The sequence below is a fragment of the Cervus canadensis genome, chromosome 6 (assembly GCF_019320065.1).
Source record: "Cervus canadensis isolate Bull #8, Minnesota chromosome 6, ASM1932006v1, whole genome shotgun sequence".
Classification (NCBI taxonomy): domain Eukaryota; kingdom Metazoa; phylum Chordata; class Mammalia; order Artiodactyla; family Cervidae; genus Cervus; species Cervus canadensis.
Window position 1 is genome coordinate 93979509 of NC_057391.1, and position 18291 is coordinate 93997799.

General features: G+C 40.2%; 1 protein-coding gene across 1 annotated transcript in view; it reads right to left on the minus strand.

The window, feature by feature from the left end:
- The window catches only part of PTPN21 (protein tyrosine phosphatase non-receptor type 21), a 75456-nt gene that overhangs the window by 36414 nt on the left and 20751 nt on the right, over positions 1–18291 (minus strand). Inside the window, exon 3 of the mRNA XM_043472719.1 lies at positions 4008–4177. Within this exon, the coding sequence (XP_043328654.1) occupies positions 4008–4177 (170 nt within the window). The remainder of the gene's footprint in view (positions 1–4007; positions 4178–18291) is intronic.

Consider the following 18291-nt stretch of genomic DNA (forward strand, 5'->3'; position numbering starts at 1 on the left):
CCATTTGAATAAGAATTGAGGTCCAACTTAAACCCCTCCACCTGCTAAGCAGAACCCACACATTTCCCTCAATCAGCAAAGACAATGCTGGCAGCACTGGGTCTCGTCAAAGAGGAAAGCTTGCAACTTTCCCCCAGGAAGCTCCTTTCAAGCATCTAAAGTAGGCTATGTCAAACATGCTGTCCACACATTCCACTCTAAATGTTCTCGGTCTTTTTCTTCATCAGATCACTGGAAAGCAGGTGCACATTCTAGACTGATGCCTAGATTATGGCGTATACTTTCCTAACTGGTCTCCTGCCCGCAGTCTTGTAACCTCTAATCTACCTTCCATGATGGATGATCTTTGTAGAAGACACATTTCATCATTCCCTTCCACTAAAACTCAAAAAGGCCTGTCCCTATTGGTCTATGACTTTATGACTTGGGCATTTCTTTTTCCAAGCCTCTGTTCTCCTCTCGAGGTAATAACTGAAATTCCCTGAAAAAAAAAAATCAGTTGCTTTTATTAGCCCCTTACTTTGCACAAGCTACTCCCTCTAACTAGAAAATTCCTTGTAAAGTCAAGTGAAAGCTCACAGTCTGTACCTTCCCTATTCATACTCCCTGCAACCCACTCCTAGGAATCCAGTGCTATAACTCAGTTCAGTTCAGTTCAGTCACTCAGTCGTTTCCAACTCTTTGTGACCCCATGGACTGCAGCACGCCAGGCCTCCATGTCCATCTCCAGTTCCTGAAGTTTGCTCAAACTCATGTCCATTGAGTCAGTGATGCCACTCAACCATCTCATCTTCTGTCGTTCCCTTCTCCTGCCTTCAATCTTTCCCAGCATCAGGGTCTTTTCTAATGAGTAAGTTCTGCACATCAGGTGGCCAAAATATTGGAGTTTCAGCTTCAGCATCAGTCCTTCTGATGAATATTCAGGAATGATTTCCTTTAGGATTGACTGGTTGGGTCACCTTGCAGTCTAAAGGACTCTCAAGAGTCTTCTCCAACAGCACAGTTCAGAAGCATCAATTCTTCGGTGCTCAGCTTTCTTTATACTCCAACTCTCACATCCATACACGACTACTGGAAAAACCAAAGTTTTGACTAGATGGACCTTTGTTGGCAGAGTAATGTCTCTGCTTTTTAATATACTGTCTAGGTTGGTCATAACTTTTCTTTCAAGGAGCAAGTGTCTTTTAATTTCATGGCTGCAGTCACCATCTGCAGTGATTTTGGAGTCCAAGAAAATAAAGTCTTTCACTGTTTCCATTGTTTCCCCGTCTGTTTGCCATGAAATGATGGCACCACATGCCATGATCTTAGTTTTTTGATTGTTGAGTTTCAAGCCAGCTTTTTCACTCTCCTCTTTCACTTTCATCAAGAGGCTCTTTAGTTCCTCTTCGCTTTCTGCCCTAAGGATGGTGTCATCTGCATATCTGAGGTTATTGATATTTCTCCGGCAACCTTGATATCAGCCTGTGCTTCATTCAGTCTGGCATTTCACACGATGTACTCGGCATATAAGTTAAACAAGCAGGGTGACAATAAACAGCCTTGACGTACTCCTTTCCCAGTTTGGAACCAGTCTGTTGTTCCATGTCTGGTTCTAACTGCTGCTTCTTGACCTGCATACAGATTTCTTAGGAGGCAGGTCAGGTGGTCTGGTATTCCTGTCTCTTTAAGAATTTCCCACAGTTTGTTGTGATCCACACAAATGCTTTGGCATAGTCAATGAGCAGAAGTAGATGTTTTTCTGGAATTCTCTTGCTTTTTCTATGATCCAACAGATGTTGGCAATTTGATCGCTGGTTCCTCTGAGATCTAAATTCAGCTTGAACATCTGGAAGTTCTCAGTTCACATACTGTCGAAGCCTGGCTTGGAGAATTTTGAGCATTACTTTCTTAGCATGTGAGATGAGTACAATTGTGCGGTAGTTTGAACATTCTTTGCATTGCCTTTCTTTGGGATTGGAATGAAAACTGATCTTTTCCAGTCCTGTGGCCACTGCTGAGTTTTCCAAATTTGCTGGCATATTGAGTGCAGCACTTTCACAGCATCATCTTTTAGGATTTGAAGTAGCTCAACTGGAATTCCATCATCTCCACTAGCTTTGCTCATAGTGATGTTTCCTAAGGCCAACTTGACTTGGCATTCCACTTGACTTTGCCTTTCCCTCCTCCAGCAAATCTTCCCAACCCAGGGATCGAACCCAGGTCTCCCGCATTGCAGGTGGATTCTTTACCAGCTGAGCCACAAGGGAAGACAGTGCTATAATTAAAGCATGTATTATCATAATATACTATAATTGTTCATGTACATGGACTGTCAGTTCCACCGGATTGTGACAACTCCTCCAGAGCAACAGTAAAGCATATCTACTTGTATATTCATCTTCCACAGTAACCAACGTAATTCTTACATACCATATTATATCTTCAATAAATGAGTCAAATGAGTCAAAGTGGTCAGTTACTGTTTTCTCCTCCTGGCTTCTACTCTCTTCAATTTTTATAGCTCAGATATGCTCTGCAGTCAGTTCATGCTAATCCCTACAACCTGATTCTAGCTTCTTCGGTTATCTTCTTCCAATAATTAACTGCAAACTCAGTACTTAAAAAGAAGATTCCACAAACATAGGGCAGTATCAGGTTTTTACTACCTGTAAGCCATTGTGTTAGAAATGATTTGAAAGGCAAAGTTAAAGAAAAAACATGGGTTTAAAATCTAAGAAAAAGATCTGTACACAAATAACTGTAGTGAGAGGCTGTGACAACTTGCCATCTTAACATAAGTATAAGCAAATTCTAGAATAGTCTGGAGAAGGAAAAGCTCATTCCAGCCTCAGGGGTCACAGAAGCTTTATGGAGGTGCCACCTTTGGAACTAAAATCAGACGGACAGGATTCCGGTTACATATATCTGAAAGAAAGGTCTAGGACACAAAGGTGAAAACGAACGCAGCATGCTCAGAGCACTGGAAGTAATCCAGCTTGGCTCGATAACAAGGTTAAACAGGGTTAAAAAGTGCTGGATTTTGGAGAATGTGAAAGGCAGGCTCAAGAATCCAAATTTCAGATAAACAACAAGATCCTATTGTTCAGTACAGAAAACTATATGTAGTATCCTGTGAAAAACCACAATGGAAAATAATATTCTAAAAGGAATGTGGGTGTGTGTATGTATATGTATAACGATCACTAAGCTGTATAGTAGGAATTAACACACCACTGTAAATCAACTATGTAAAGTGTTAGTCACTCAGTCCTGTCTGACTCTTTGTGACCCCATGGACTGTAGCCCGCCAGGCTCCTCTGTCCATGGGATTCTCCAGGTAAGAGTACTGCAGTGGGCTGCCATTTCCTTCTCCAGGGGAGCTTCCCAACCCAGGGATGGAACCTGGGTCTCCCACATTGTAGGCAGATTCTTTACCATCTGAACCATCAACTATACTTCAATTGTAAAAAAAAAAAAAGAATGCAAATTTGATTTCTTTGTTTTGTTATCTTCAAGAAAAAAAAAAAATTAGTTCCTCTATCCCATCCCTTAATACATTCTACGCTTTCTGCCTTTGTTCCTTTTAAGTGCATTTATTGGCCAATATTTTCTGATCTCAAACCCTTCCCCTACCTCTTTCTCCTTTCACACCTATGTAGAGAACATGGCTACTGGGGTCAGAACTTCTACACATTTTCTTGAGGAGTAAACACAGAATTTGTGGCTATTTTTGAAAAATCTCCTCTCTCATTTCATTGTTACTAAGGTCAGAAACAAATAAGTAAAAACATCAAGGGTGACATCACTTCAAGAGGAGTTCACAGCCAGGGTAGAAACCTCGTTTTTCCTTTTAATCGTTCTTTCGCGCCGGGTGAACCCATAACTCGTGCAACATGCCATAAGGCACGCTGACACACCACACACGAGAACCTCCAGGCAATGCTGTGGCTGAAACTGCGTGGTGAGAGGGCAAAGGCCAGTTCTACCTCCTGACTCCAGCCTTAGTTTCACCTTTCTAATCTCACCTGGTAATCTCCTGCTGCAGCTGTGAAACCGAAGGCACGTAAAACACCACTCCAAAGTAGACGGTCGGCTCCAACGCGTACTTATCCAGCTGCTTCTTCAGAGGTTTCTCCAAATCCACCCACCGGCGCTGATTTTGCTTGTTGTAATACCAGAGGCTGAAGTAAGTGATCTGGAAAGAGGGAGAATCACTGAAGGAGGCAGAAACATGCCAAAGAATTTACCTGCCCTAATCCAGTACCTTTTCATACTGTTCATGGGGGGTGGGGGAGAGGATGCGATGGTTAGGTGGCATCACCGACTCAATGGACATGAATTTGAGCCAACTCCGGGAGATAGTGGAGGACAGAGGAGCCTGGTGTGCTGCAGGGCCATGGGGTCACAAAGAGTTGGACACAACCTAACAACTGAACAACAACATATCCATGACCTGGGACCAAAAGACCACAGTTTCCTATCGCCTCTCTTCTCAGAAAGGGACCACGGCAAAACCTAAATGGGATTAAAAAAAGAGGCAAGCTCCATCTCTGTATAGATACTCATTCAGGAAATGGAGGCGTGGGCCTCCTTGGTGGTCCAGTGGTTAAGACTCCGTGCTTCCCTGCAGTGGGCATGGGTTCAATCCCTGGTTGAGGAAGTAAGAGCCCACATGCCACACAGCTGGGAAAAAAAATAGAGGCAAAAGTCAATTACACTTGCACACTATCTCTTGAACCCTGCACAAAGAATGTCTAGATACCAGAATTCAGCAGATACTACACAATTTTACCTAAGTTCAACAACAGAAAAAATACTGAAAAAACGTTTAGTTTTTAGGGAGTTCCCTGGCCGTCTAGTGGTTATGATTCAGTGCCTTCACTGTTGCGGCCTGGGTTCAGCGTCTGGTCAGGGAACTGAGATCTTGCATTGTGTGGTCAAGAAGAAAAAAAAAAGTTTAGCTTTTAAATATCAAATATTAAATTTATCATAATTAATATTTTATAATAAGCATAACTGGGGTTCTTCCTAAATTTTGACCAGATAGTATTAATCCAACTTGTCACTATTTTCAAATTTGGCATCTATAAATAAATTATTTCATGTAAACACTGTAAATTCTAGTAGTAAAGATGCAATTGCAATAGCCAAAGCAATCTTGAGAAAGAAAAATGGAGCTGGAGGAATCAGACTCCCTGACTTCATGCTATACTACAAAGGCTACACTCATCAAAACAGCTTGGTATGGCACAAAAGCAGAAATATACCTCAGTGGGCAGCACCGAAGCCCAGAGATAAACCTATGCACCTATGGTCAACCAGCCTGTGACTCAGAGGGCAGAGCGCACAATGGAGGAAAGAGTCTCTCCAGTAAGTGATGCTGGGGACGCTGAGTAGTCACATGTAAAAGAATGAAATTTAAACACTCTCTAATACCATACATAAGAATAAACTCAAAATGGATTGGACACCTAAATCTAAGGCTGGACACCATAACTCTTAGCTGAAAACACGGGCAGAACACTCTCTGACATAAATAGCAGCAACATCTTTTTTGATCCGCCTCCCAACAAAAATAAAAACAAAAATAAATGGTACCTACTGAAACGTAAGAGCTTTTGCACAACAAAAGAAACCATAAGCAAAAAGAAAAGACAACCCACAGGATGGGAGAGAATATCTGGAACTACCATGTGACCCAGCAGGCCCATTCCTGGGCATACATCCAGAGAAAACCAAAATCCAAAATGACACACGACCCCACGTTCGCTGCAGCACTATTCACGACAGACAGGACACGGAAGAAACCTAAACGTCCGCTGACGGGGAGCAGACAGAGAAGACGCGGACATTCACACCACGGAACAGGACCCAGCCATAAAAAAGCAGCGACGCCACTGGCAGCAACACCAATGGGCCTGGAAATAGCCACACTGAGGAACTACATCAGAGAAAGACAAGCTACCATATGATGTTGCTAATACACAGAATCTAAAAAACCCAAAAAACAGTAAAATGAACTTATTTACAAAACAGAAACAGAGTCATAGGTGTAGAAAAACTTATAGTTAACGGGGGGAAAGGGGGAAGGGATAAATTGGGAGATTGGGATTGATATATACATAACTATATCTATCTTATATATATAAAAAATAGATAATAAGGACATACTACTACTTAATATTCTCATGACCTATATGTGAAAAGAATCTATGAAAGACTGGATATATATAACTGATCCACTTTGCTATACACTTGAAACTAACACAACATTCTAAATCAACTATATGCCAATAAAAATTATTAAAAAATAAAAACAAAAAAATGCAACTACAACTTTCCTTTGCCCCTCAAACTTCATTAATTACAAGTTTATAAAGTAACTGTAATGCTACAGAGATAAATATACACACATACACAAGAAAAAGCTATAGCTAAGGCAGTAAAATTACTTAAGTGTCCTACTCAGAGGCTTAAGAAAAACTCCCAGACACTAGCATTTAAATCTCAGTTGCCATGCAACAAACTGTTTAAGTAAGTCAATCCTAGCCCTGGACTGGTCAACCTGACAAGGTGCTAATGCACGTAAGGACTGAAATGACAGCCTCCGGCCACTGCTAATATTTACCTCAAAAATCAATTTACAGATCAAGGCAACTGGAAAAATCACTGCTTTGTTCTAGACTCTAGAGTAACACTGTCAAAGGGAACTTCCTCTGATGGCTGAGCTGCAGGCATCTGCGTTCTCTAGGGATGTGAAATGTCGCTAATGCAGCTGAGGAACCTAATTTCCAATGTCACTTAATTCTAATGGACTGAAATAGCTGCAAACATCTAGTGGCCACTGCATCGGTTCATACAGCTTTAGAGCAACAACAATACAATCAATAATAACACACAGGCTATTTCTTTAACCATAAGCCTCAAAAAATGAGTTCTCAATTTACAGAGGGGAAAAAAAAACACCAACATTAAAACATGTCCTCAATGTTAATAAATTTACCTTACAATTTTTTTTAATAACAAAGGAAGACCCATACCTTTCAAAAGTCCATGAGGGGCTTCCCTGGTGGCTCAGCGGTAAAGAATCTGCCTGCCAACACAGGAGACATGGGTTCGATCCCTGGTCCGGGAAGATCCCACGTGCTGCGGAGCAACTAGGCCCGAGCGCCAGGACCGCTGAGCCTGCGCCCCAGGGCCTGGGGCCGCGCCTCCTGAGCCCAGGTGCTACAGCTCCCGCAGCGGGCCCTCCTAGAGCCGTCTCCCCAAAAAGAGAGGCCCGCAGGCCGCAGCCAGGGGGCAGCCCCCCACGCCGCTCACTACAAGGCCAGGAAAGCCCACACAGCAGTGAAGACCCAGCACAGCCAAAAGGAAACCAACAAGTGTTTAAAAAATGAGTCTACTAATCACATAAACTTGTATCAAGAGTCAAAAATGTATGTATCCGTTTTCCCTTTATATCCAAACAGCTAGAGCAGTGCAGGAATTCAGTAAACTTGGAATAAAAGAACGAATATTCTCCTGCATCTCAGCTGTCACCCCAGTTATCACACATGAATGGAATATTCTGAACATTTACTATGTTGAACCAAATTCTGTTCTAAGAACTAGAACAATACTATAGATTAAATCACCACTATTACCTTATCAAATAGATGTTTGTTGTGTGTGTTAAACTCTAAAACCAGTATTTCTCCAAATGCTGTTGTTGGACCACCTCTGCTGGAACTACCTGGAGTGCAATGAGGCCAACAGAGAGGAACTCTCGAGTGATTCTCGTACCCAGGGAAGTCTGAAAGTCACTGCTACAGCACATCGCACCCCACCGCGCCCCCTTCAACGTCATGTAGGAGACAGTCATATGAACAACCTACCCTTGAAAAGCTGCATGGAAATCAAATTTTTGAAAATCCAAACACACTATTATAGCAGAAAGTTGAGTCCTTCTGCTGTTAATTATTTTCTGAAGTTGTGATTATATTTATAAAATAAAATATGTTATCTGCAGGAAAAGAACAGTATCACATTTTTGGAAAACAGGTACTATTCCTATTCCTTCTTTCATTTGAACTGCAACTTACAGAAAAGAAAAATCTAGTAATAGAAGGAAGCTGCTTTAATTTCAAAGTCCTTTAATTCTAATACTTGCTTGCTGTGAAGTGGAAAAGTCTAATTAGTCCAATTCAGTTTCATCAACTATTAAGGCAATAATACCTCCCTCATAACCCCACCATGAGATCTAAATGCAAAAGATATATGACTGCATTTTGCCACTAGAAAAAGATTATGTCTTAAAAAGATTAGTTTCACCCACTCTGCTAAATATTAACAAAATCAACTGAAGATCTTGCCAAAAAAAAAAAAAAAACAGGAAACCTTTTCTAACTACATTTATTTGGTAATTACAACACAGTACACTTCTGTTCATTGTATGTATGCTTTGAGTTCTATTTGGGATTTGGATTGCATGTTCCAAACATGTTCCATGTTTGGTCTATAACACATACCATTGCTATGCACTTAGTTCTACAAATATTTATTTTTTGCCATAAACGCAGAAGCCTGAGCATTCTTTAGGATCTAAAACTGTTCTTGTCATAAAAATTAAAACGTCTTTAAAATACTCTGTAAACATTACTTTTCCCTTTAAATCTAGTCAGACTTGAATCCTCGGAACACAAAAATTTACACAGAATTACAAAACTGTAGGTTTATTATATAACTTATGAACAGATATATAAAAATATATGAATAATCTGTTAGCATTCTTAAAAAGCACATTGTAGAAGAAATAAACTCTTAATAATATGTGCTAAGCTTATTTACTTTAGAAATGCATTTATTACTTATGTCACATACGGATAGAAAATCAAAAAGAAATATATTTGTGAAATTACATCATAATTAGCTTTTTTACAAATTATATACCTTATAAAGAAGTAGTAAGAACCTTGTGCAAACAGCTGGACATAGATTTAGTAAATTATTTGTTGATCAGCTATTTTAGACACAGGAGCGTCTAAGTCATTTGACCATCACTCCTTCTATACTGTAGTAAAGTATCTGCCTTGGTACTTACCCCTGTTCTCAAGTGCTATCTTAAGTAGTAGTTAAGGCTAGCCAAATTAAAGTTTGTATCAAATAAAATATTTCCAAGGAGGTATTTTATTTCTAAAGTTGCTGCTAGAAATGTTTATATACATATGGGTAACTAAAACTCCATAACATCATAATCCTTCTATTCAATGCTTTTTTAGCATTTCTACACATAAAGAATGAAATAACATCTGATTCCAGAGATTTTATAATATGGTTTGTTTCTAAGATGAGTAGGTAGAGTTTGATCAATAAAATGCTGTGATTAAATCTTCATCAGGCATAGAATTTTCTGTATAAGTCCATTTGGGAGGATTCAAAGACAAGTACTGAACATTTCCTTCCTCACTCTACAGGCCAGCATTATCCTGATACCAAAGTCAGACAACAGATACCACCTGAAAAGAAAACTATGAACCAATATCCCGTATAATTATAGATGTAAAAATCCTCAACAAAATACTAGAAAACTGAACCCAAAAGCATACTAAAAAGATTATACACCATGACCAAGTAGGACTCAACCCAGGAGTGCAACAGTGGTTCAACATACAAAAAGCAATCAACGTGATAGATATATCAATATTATGGATGTGAAGGGGGAAAAAAAAAGTCCTCTCAATTGACATAGAAAAAGCATTTGGCAAAACCCAACACCTCATGACAAAAACTACTCAGAAAACTAGAAAAACAAGAGAACTCTCCAAAAGCATTTATGAAAAACCCACAGTTACCATCATACTGAATGGTAAAAGACTGAAAATTTTTTGATCAGAAACAAGACCAGTATGCCCATGTTCACCACTGCAAGGCAACAATGTAATTGGAAATCCTAGACAAAGCAATTAGGTAAGAAAAGGAAAGGCATCCAAACTGGAAAGGAGGAAGTAAAAGTATATCCATGCACAGATGATATGATCCTATATATATTTTTTAAATCCCCAATATGTCTCTACCAAAAAAAAATCAAACAGAAAACAAGCAAACAAACAAAAATACTTAAGAGTTAATAAAATCAGCAAAGTTGCAGGGTTCAAGATCAACATGCAAAAATCAGTATGGATTCCACAAACCCACAATGGAAAATTCAAAAAGGAAATTAAGAAAACAATTTCATTTATAATAGCATCCAAGCAAATAAAATACTAAGAAATATATTTAACCAAGGAAGTGAGATGATGTGTATACTGAACAATACAAAACACTGTTGAAAGAAATTAAATGGAAAGACATCCTGTGTTCATTGATTGGAACACTTAATATCATTAAGACAGTAAGACTATCCCAAGTGATTCAAATGAAACCACTATCAAACTTTTAAGAGCCCTTTTAACAGCAATGGAAAAGCCAATCCTCAAATTCATGTGAATTGTGAGTGGCCGCAAACAGGCAACAATAGCAAAAAAGAACAAAGTTGGGAAACTCACATTTTATCATTTTAAAACTTACTACTAAAGCTCCAAGCCAGGCTTCAGCAACACGTGAACCGTGAACTTCCAGATGTTCAAGCTGGTTTTAGAAAAGGCAGAGGAACCAGAGATCAAAGTGCCAACATCTGCTAGATCATCGAAAAAGCAAGAGAGCTCCAGAAAAACATCTATTTCTGCTTTATTGACTACGCCAAAGCCTTTGACTGTGTGGATCAAAATAAACTGTGGAAAATTCTGAAAGAGATGGGAATACCAGACCTCCTGACCTGCCTCTTGAGAAACCTGTTTGCAGGTTAGGAAGCAACAGTTAGAACTGGACATGGAACAACAGACTGGTTCCAAATAAGAAAAGGAGTACGTCAAGGCTGTATATTGTCACCCTGCTTATTTAACTTATATGCAGAGTGAAAAGTGACAGTGAAGTTGCTCAGCCGTGTCCGACTCTTTGCGACCCCATGGGCTGTAGCCTACCATGCTCCTCCATCCGTGGGATTTTCCAGGCAAGAGTACTGGAGTGGGTTGCCATTTCCGTCTCCAGAGGATCCTCCTGACCCAGGGATCGAACCTGGGTCTTCCGCATTGTAGGCAGATGCTTTACCATCTGAGTCACCAGGTACATCATGAGAAATGCTGGGCTGGAGGAAGCACAAGCTGGAATCACGATTGCTGGGAGAAATATCAATAACCCCAGATACTCAGATGATACCACCCTTATGGCAGAAAGCGAAGAGGAACTGAAGAGTCTATTGATGAAAGTGAAAGAGGAAAGTGAAAAAGTTGGCTTAAAGCTCAACATTCAGAAAACTAAGATCATGGCATCTGGTCCCATCACTTCATGGCAAATAGATGGGGAAACAGTGGCTGACTTTATTTTTCCGGGCTCCAAAATCACTGCAGATAGTGATTGCAGGCATGAAATTAAAAGACGCTTACTCCTTGGAAGGAAAGTTACGGCCAACCTAGACAGCATAATAAAAGGCAGAAACATTACTTTGTCAACAAAGGTCCGTCCTTGACATAGACGTCAAGGCTATGGTATTTCCAGTGGTCCTGTATGGACGTGAGAGTTGGACTATAAGGAAAGCTGAGCACTGAAAAATGGATGCTTTTGAACTGTGGTGTTGGAGAAGACTCTTGAGAGTCCCTTGGACTGCAAGGAGATCCAACCAGTCCATCCTAAAGGAGATCAGTCCTGGGTGTTCATTGGAAGGACTGATGCTGAAGCTGAAACTCCAGTACTGGCCACCTGATGTGATGAGCTGACTCATTTGAAAAGACCCTGATGCTGGGAAAGATTGAGGGCAGGAGGAGAAGGGGACGACAGAGGATGAGATGGTTGGGTGGCATCACCAACTCAATGGACATGGGTTTGGATGGACTCCGGGAGTTGGTGATGGACAGGGAGGCCTGGCGTGCTGCGGTTCATGGGGTCGCAAAGAGTCAGACACGACTGAGTGACTGAACTGAACTGATTAAAACTACCATAATCAAAACAGTGAGCTACCAGTATAAGGAGAGGCGTTTAGACCAATGGTATAGAATTAAGTCCAGAGATAAACTCACGCATTTATGGTAAACTGATTCTCAATAACAGTGCCAAGACTATTTAGGGGAGAAAAACAGTCTCTCCAACAAATGGTCCTGGGAGAACTGAAGACCCTTAAGAATGAGGTTAGAACCTGACCTCACACCAAATACAAAAACTAACTCAAACTGGATCAGTGACCTAAATATTAAGAAATGGGGAGGTTCCCTGGTGGTCCAGTGGTTAAGACTCCACACTTTCAATGCAGGGGGCACTGGTTTAATCCCTGATCAGGGAACTAAGATCCCACATACCTCATGGCACAGTCAAAAAATAAAACATAAAAAAAAGAACTAAACCATAAAACTCCCTAGAAGAAAACATAAATCTTCATGACCATGAATTTGGAAATAAGATTCTTAGACATGATACCAAAAGTATGAGTAACAAAGGAAAAAAAAAGATGCATTTGACTTCATCAAAATTTAAAACTGCATGCATCAAAGAACCAAAATCAAGAAAGCAAAAAGAACCTATAGAATGGGAGACAATATTTGCAAATCATGTATTTTCTAAGGGTCTAGCATCTAGTATACATAAAGAACTCACACAACAATGAAAAGACAAACAATCCGATTTTTTAAAAAGGCAAAGGACTTGAATAAATATTTCTCCAAAGAACATATACAAACGGCCAAGAAACACATGAAAAAAATGCTCAATCATCATTAGTGAAATCCAACTCAGAACCACAATGAGAATCCACTCCACACTCATTGGGATGGCTATAACTTAAAGCAGAAAATAAGTGATGCTGAGGAAGCAGAGAAATTAAAACCCTCATACACTGCCGGTAAGAATGTAAAATGGTTCAGCTGTACGGAAAACAGTTTGGCAGTTCCTCAAAAAGTTAAACACATAATTACCATGTGGAACTACCACAGCAGTTCCACTCCTATTTATTTTCCTGCAAGAACTAAAAACAGGTACTCAAACAAGTATTTAATACATGTATACACATGTCTATAGCAGAACTATTGGCAATAGCCGAAAAGGTGGAAACAACTCAAATGTCTATTGGTAGAGAAATAGAAAAATTATGGAATTATACATATAATGGAAGATTATTCAGTCATTTTTATAAAAGATAGATACGTGCTACAACATTCATGGGCCCCAAAAACATTACAGTAAGTGAAAGGAGAAGGGGACGACAGAGGATGAGATGGCTGGATGGCATCACTGACTCGACGGACATGAGTTTGAGTAAACTCCGGGAGTTGGTGATGGACAGGGAGGCCTGGCGTGCTGCAGTCCATGGGGTCACAAAGAGTCGGACATGACTGAGTGACTGAAGTGAAAGAAGACAGACACAAAAGGTCATGTATTGTGTAATTCCATTTAAAGGAAATATCCATAAAGACAGAAAGTAGAGCTGGAAGTAGGGAGGAATGGGGAGAAACTGCTTACTAGGGAGAGGATGCCCATTTTGAGCAATAAAAATGTTTTGGAACTAAATAGAGGTTAAGACTGTGAATGGAATAAATGCCATCAAATTGTTTACTCTGAAATGGTTAACTTTCTGTTGTGTAAGTTTCATCTCAAAAAAAGTTATTTTTGAAGAATCAGACCTACTCATACTTAAAATCAAATACAGAATTTTCAAACTTTACTTTTAGAGGAATTCCCTGCCTGTCCAGTGGTTAAGACTCCACACTTCCATTGCAATGGGTCCAGGTTTGATCCTCAGTCAGGGAACTAAATTTCACAACCAAAGGTGAAAAAAAAAACAATTTTTAAATGTTTATATACATCAAATTCAGTTTATCTGACAACTCTAAGGGGAAAAAATGAACCAGAAATAGATGAACCTAGCTTTGAGTTAATAATTATATTTGTATTTTCTAACATCTATACTTAGGTAAAGATTTTGACAAGTACCTGACAAACTCAATTATCTGAACAGAAATGAAAAACACTGAATAGGCAAAAATGTGACTGAATAATGAAAGACTTGTCAAAATGGAAGTAATAAAGTATATACCCTTGACAAAGAAGAAAAATATCTCCTTTCTCTTTTATCGAATTTTTTAAAACTTTATTTCACACATACTTGTAATGAGTTTAGTAACTTAGTTACCCAATTAATAGTAGATTAAAAGCAGACAAATGAAGGGAAAAGACTTAAACAGCATGTTGGCAGGAGCAGGAAATGACAGGTAACTCTCTTACCGCAGAGAACACACACAGACAAAAGTCCTTTCAAAGTACATGATAAAGAATTACAAAGACAAAGTAGTCTGGAGTTATTTTTCAAAGGAACAAATTAACTCTAAATATTAATTAGTCCTGTATTTAGTAACAACCACTGTTGGTAATAATTAGCAGTGTCCTTTTGTTTAAGATGGGTAGGGCAGTTTCTAAACCTTTCTAAAGATTGGCACTGGTCTTTGAACCAAAGAGTTCTCCTTGATTACAGGCAAAGTGAGTTATTTCATTCCTCAAATATAGATAGAAAATCAATGTATTTTATATACAGCTTTCAGTACTTGAGCCAACTGTGGTCTCATTACTTCACTTGAAAGTTCAACCGTATTTTGCCAAGCCATGAGAGACACTCCCATTTTTGCCATTTGAGGGAACTGCTGTTCTGTCTCTTTCCTCCAGGGGCCATGCTTGCAATTCCCATAGCTGCCACCAGCAGGGGCAGGGCCGAGGGGCAGACCCACGGTCCAAGGGCTCGGTTCTGAATCCTGGCTCCACCGCTCATCAGCTCCTGAGCAAGTCACCTCCTCACTGAGTCTCAGCTTAACCTCAGGAGAATAACACATACCCTGCCCTTCTCAAAAAGTTGTACAGAAGTGTTTTGTAAGTTATAATTGGGCTGAAATTATCTGGGTGTTGTTTTGTTGTTGAGTTGCTAAGTCATGTCCAGTTCTTTCGAGAAACCCTGAACTGTGGCCCACCAGGCTCCTCTGTCCATGGGACTTCCCAGACAAGAATACTGGAGTGGGTTGCCATTTCCTTCTCCAGAGGATCTTCCCGAACCGCAGTCTCCTCTAGGGATCAAACCCGTGTCTCCTGCATTGCAGGTGGATTCTTTACCACTAAGCCACCAGGAAAGGGCCATACGTAAACTTAGCAGGTAGGATCTCTTTAGGTGTGTCTGAGAGCAAAGAACAAAACCCAAGTCAAGCATGCTTCTTCCCTGAAAGCAAAACTGCTCAAATAATACTCAAACTAATGCATACTATTATAACGTTACCGGAACTTTTTTTTTTAAATACAAAATTTTGGTTACAGCAGGCTCCCTGTAGGCCTTAAATTTCAACTGCTACCAGTCATTACTTGGCCTAGGTATTTCTTAGAATCATGTCTTCTCATTCTTGAGTCCAAATTTTTGGGTTATGCATGTCCTGTATTGTTTATGGGCTTGGTCTAATTGTAGTAATTTCCCCATAAACCAGCCTTTAGTAACTGGCTTTTGGTTCACGCCTCCCACCACTCCGTATCTAACTAATTACCCAGTATCTTTCCCAACAAGAAACTGTACCTCCACTGCTGCTTTTTCTCCATAGCTCTGTCTCTCCCACCGTGACCAAAGCAGCTGCCTTAACCTGCGGGAAACTCATTCCAACAGAAACCTCTAAACCCCTGAACTTCCAGTGTCCTCCGGGTCAGTTCGCAGTTACTGGGACTTCCTTTGTGGTCCAGTGGCTCAGACCCCACACTCCAATTCACGGGGCCCGGGCTCAGCGATGCTCAGGGAACTAGATCCCACATGCCACAGCTGAGAGCCTGAACGCCGCAACGAAAAAAGATTTCGCGTGAAGCAACAAAGATGGAAGATCCCCAAGCCGCAACTATAAGACCCAGTGCAGTCAAGTAAACTTTTTTTTAAACCCTCAACTTTCACTGAACCATTTTTGTGAAACTTCTTCATTGTCCTATGTATATATTCACCCTTTCCTATTTCGTTCTGAACAAACATATCACTAGTTTTCATAAAGTTATTCAATGATTTCCTCAGAGCTATCTAAATGTTTCATAGCTATTCCCTAAAACTGTACAGATAACTGTGCCTGCTACGTGAGCTACAATAAAAACAAGCTACACAGTTACAAAACCTGGCTTCTTTCCAGACACAACATGGTTGACTTTGTTTAAAAGAACTAACATTTACTCTGAGAACAAGGTGATTTTGATAACCCAGCTTTCTGCTATCAGATGAAAAGATAGTTTACAAACCTTAGAGCTTGTATAAAAGGCACAGAGCCCCCAAATCGCAGTCGTTTAAAGAGATACCAGCTATTATAAGCAGGCCCAAATCCTGTCAGAATGTAAACCCCTTCCAAGTCCAAGTCACTTCTTGTCTAATTATTTTAAGAGTCTCTTAGTTGCACTATTTTTAAAGCACAGGGACACACAAATTAGCCAGAGGGTTTTTTAAGCCACTGATGCATTGAGTTTGATAAAAGTTAATCCCATATAAAATTGCAACTATAATTTTACCCTGATGCTTTTCTTAGACGAGGCAGGAGTCAGAAGGCTTTTCATCAGGAGAGACATGAGAGGAGATAGCATTAGATAAAGCCTGTCCCTAGCAGAGATCATCTGACCAGGGCAGTTAACGAGTATTAACCTAAGTCGAGGCTAGAGACTTACCTCTCCACCATGCGTGCCACAGATAATGAAGCACTGCGCGTCTTCCTTTTGACAGATAGTGTGGTGGTCACAGCGCCTCAAAGCAGACAGTATTCTTTTCTTTTGTGTTTAATTTCAATCCAGTTTCTTCTGTCATTGGTCGGGTAATGTATTATCCATTTCACAGTCAAGGTTATAATATACGACATCACTGTACTCTACACAGATGAGGACTCCAGAAGGTAACAATCAAAAGTACATCTTAGTCCTGAAATTACACTGAAACATATTCAACCGAAGCCCAAGTGACTGAAGTCCTCAAATGATCAGTGTTGGAGCATTTAATTTCCAGGAAAAGAGGAAAATGGCAAACCACTTTCTTGAAAGAAAGTCCAGGGCATGAACTATCTACATATTATCTATATAGAGGACTGCTGATATCTTTTCTGTTTATCATCCTGGATAAAAAGATGCTATGAAGGAACAATGATCCTGAAATGCAGTTAAGATCACTCTTAAAAAATATACTGTACTTTCTAAGAAAAATGGACCAATGTCTTAGAAAGACTCCTCGATTCCTTCAGTGAATATTGACTGAGTACCTCCTGTGTGTCAAACCCTGTCCCGGGTGGAAGGGAGATACAGCACTGAACAGAACAACACAATTACCCTCAAGTAACTTACATGATGCTGGGAGGAAAAGACAAGCAAAATTACCCGAGAAGTTACATAATGATGAGTGCTACGAAGAAAGATATTCAACTGTAAGATTAAAATGCCAAACATTTTTAAAGAGCAAGCTAGAATTAAATGGGAAATTTCGGTTCTTATAACAATTCACCGTGCAAAAGTGAGAGAAATAACTGAGCTCTTACTGCACACGGTGTCAACATCCAGGGCTGATGTTCTCTATGTGCACTGCCACAAGCGAGGTCACTGTGTTTCAGGCCCATGCGACTGAGGGTAAACCAGAACCCTCCATTCTCCAATCATTTCAGTTAACTAGTTTGTGCTATTGCGGAATCCTTACTTATATCGCATTCTAAGAAATGAATTCACTTTAGTTTAGTCATTCAGTCTTGCCCGACTCTTTGCAACCCCACGGACTGCAGCACGCCAGGTCTCCCTGTCTATCACTAACTCCTGAGCCTACCCAAACCCATGTCCATCGAGTCATTGATGCCATCCAACCATTTCATCCTCTGTCATCCCCTTCTCCTCCTGCCCTCAATCTTTCCCAGCATCAGGGTCCTTTCAAATGAGTCAGCTCTTCACATCAGGTGGCCAATGTATTGGAGTTTCAGCTTCAGCATCAGTCCTCCCAATGAACACCCAGGACTGATCTCCTTTAGGATGGACTGGTTGGATCTCCTTGCAGTCCAAGGGACTCTCAAGAGTCTTCTCCAACACCACAGTTCAAAAGCATCAATTCTTCAGTGCTCAGCTTTCTTTATAGTCCAACTCTCACATCCATACATGACCACTGGAAAAACCATAGCCCTTGACTAGACGGACCTTTGTTGGCAAAGTAATGTCTCTGCTTTTAAATATGCTGTCTAGGTTAGTCATAACTTTCCTTCCAAGGAGTGTCTTTTAATTTCATGCCTGCAGTCA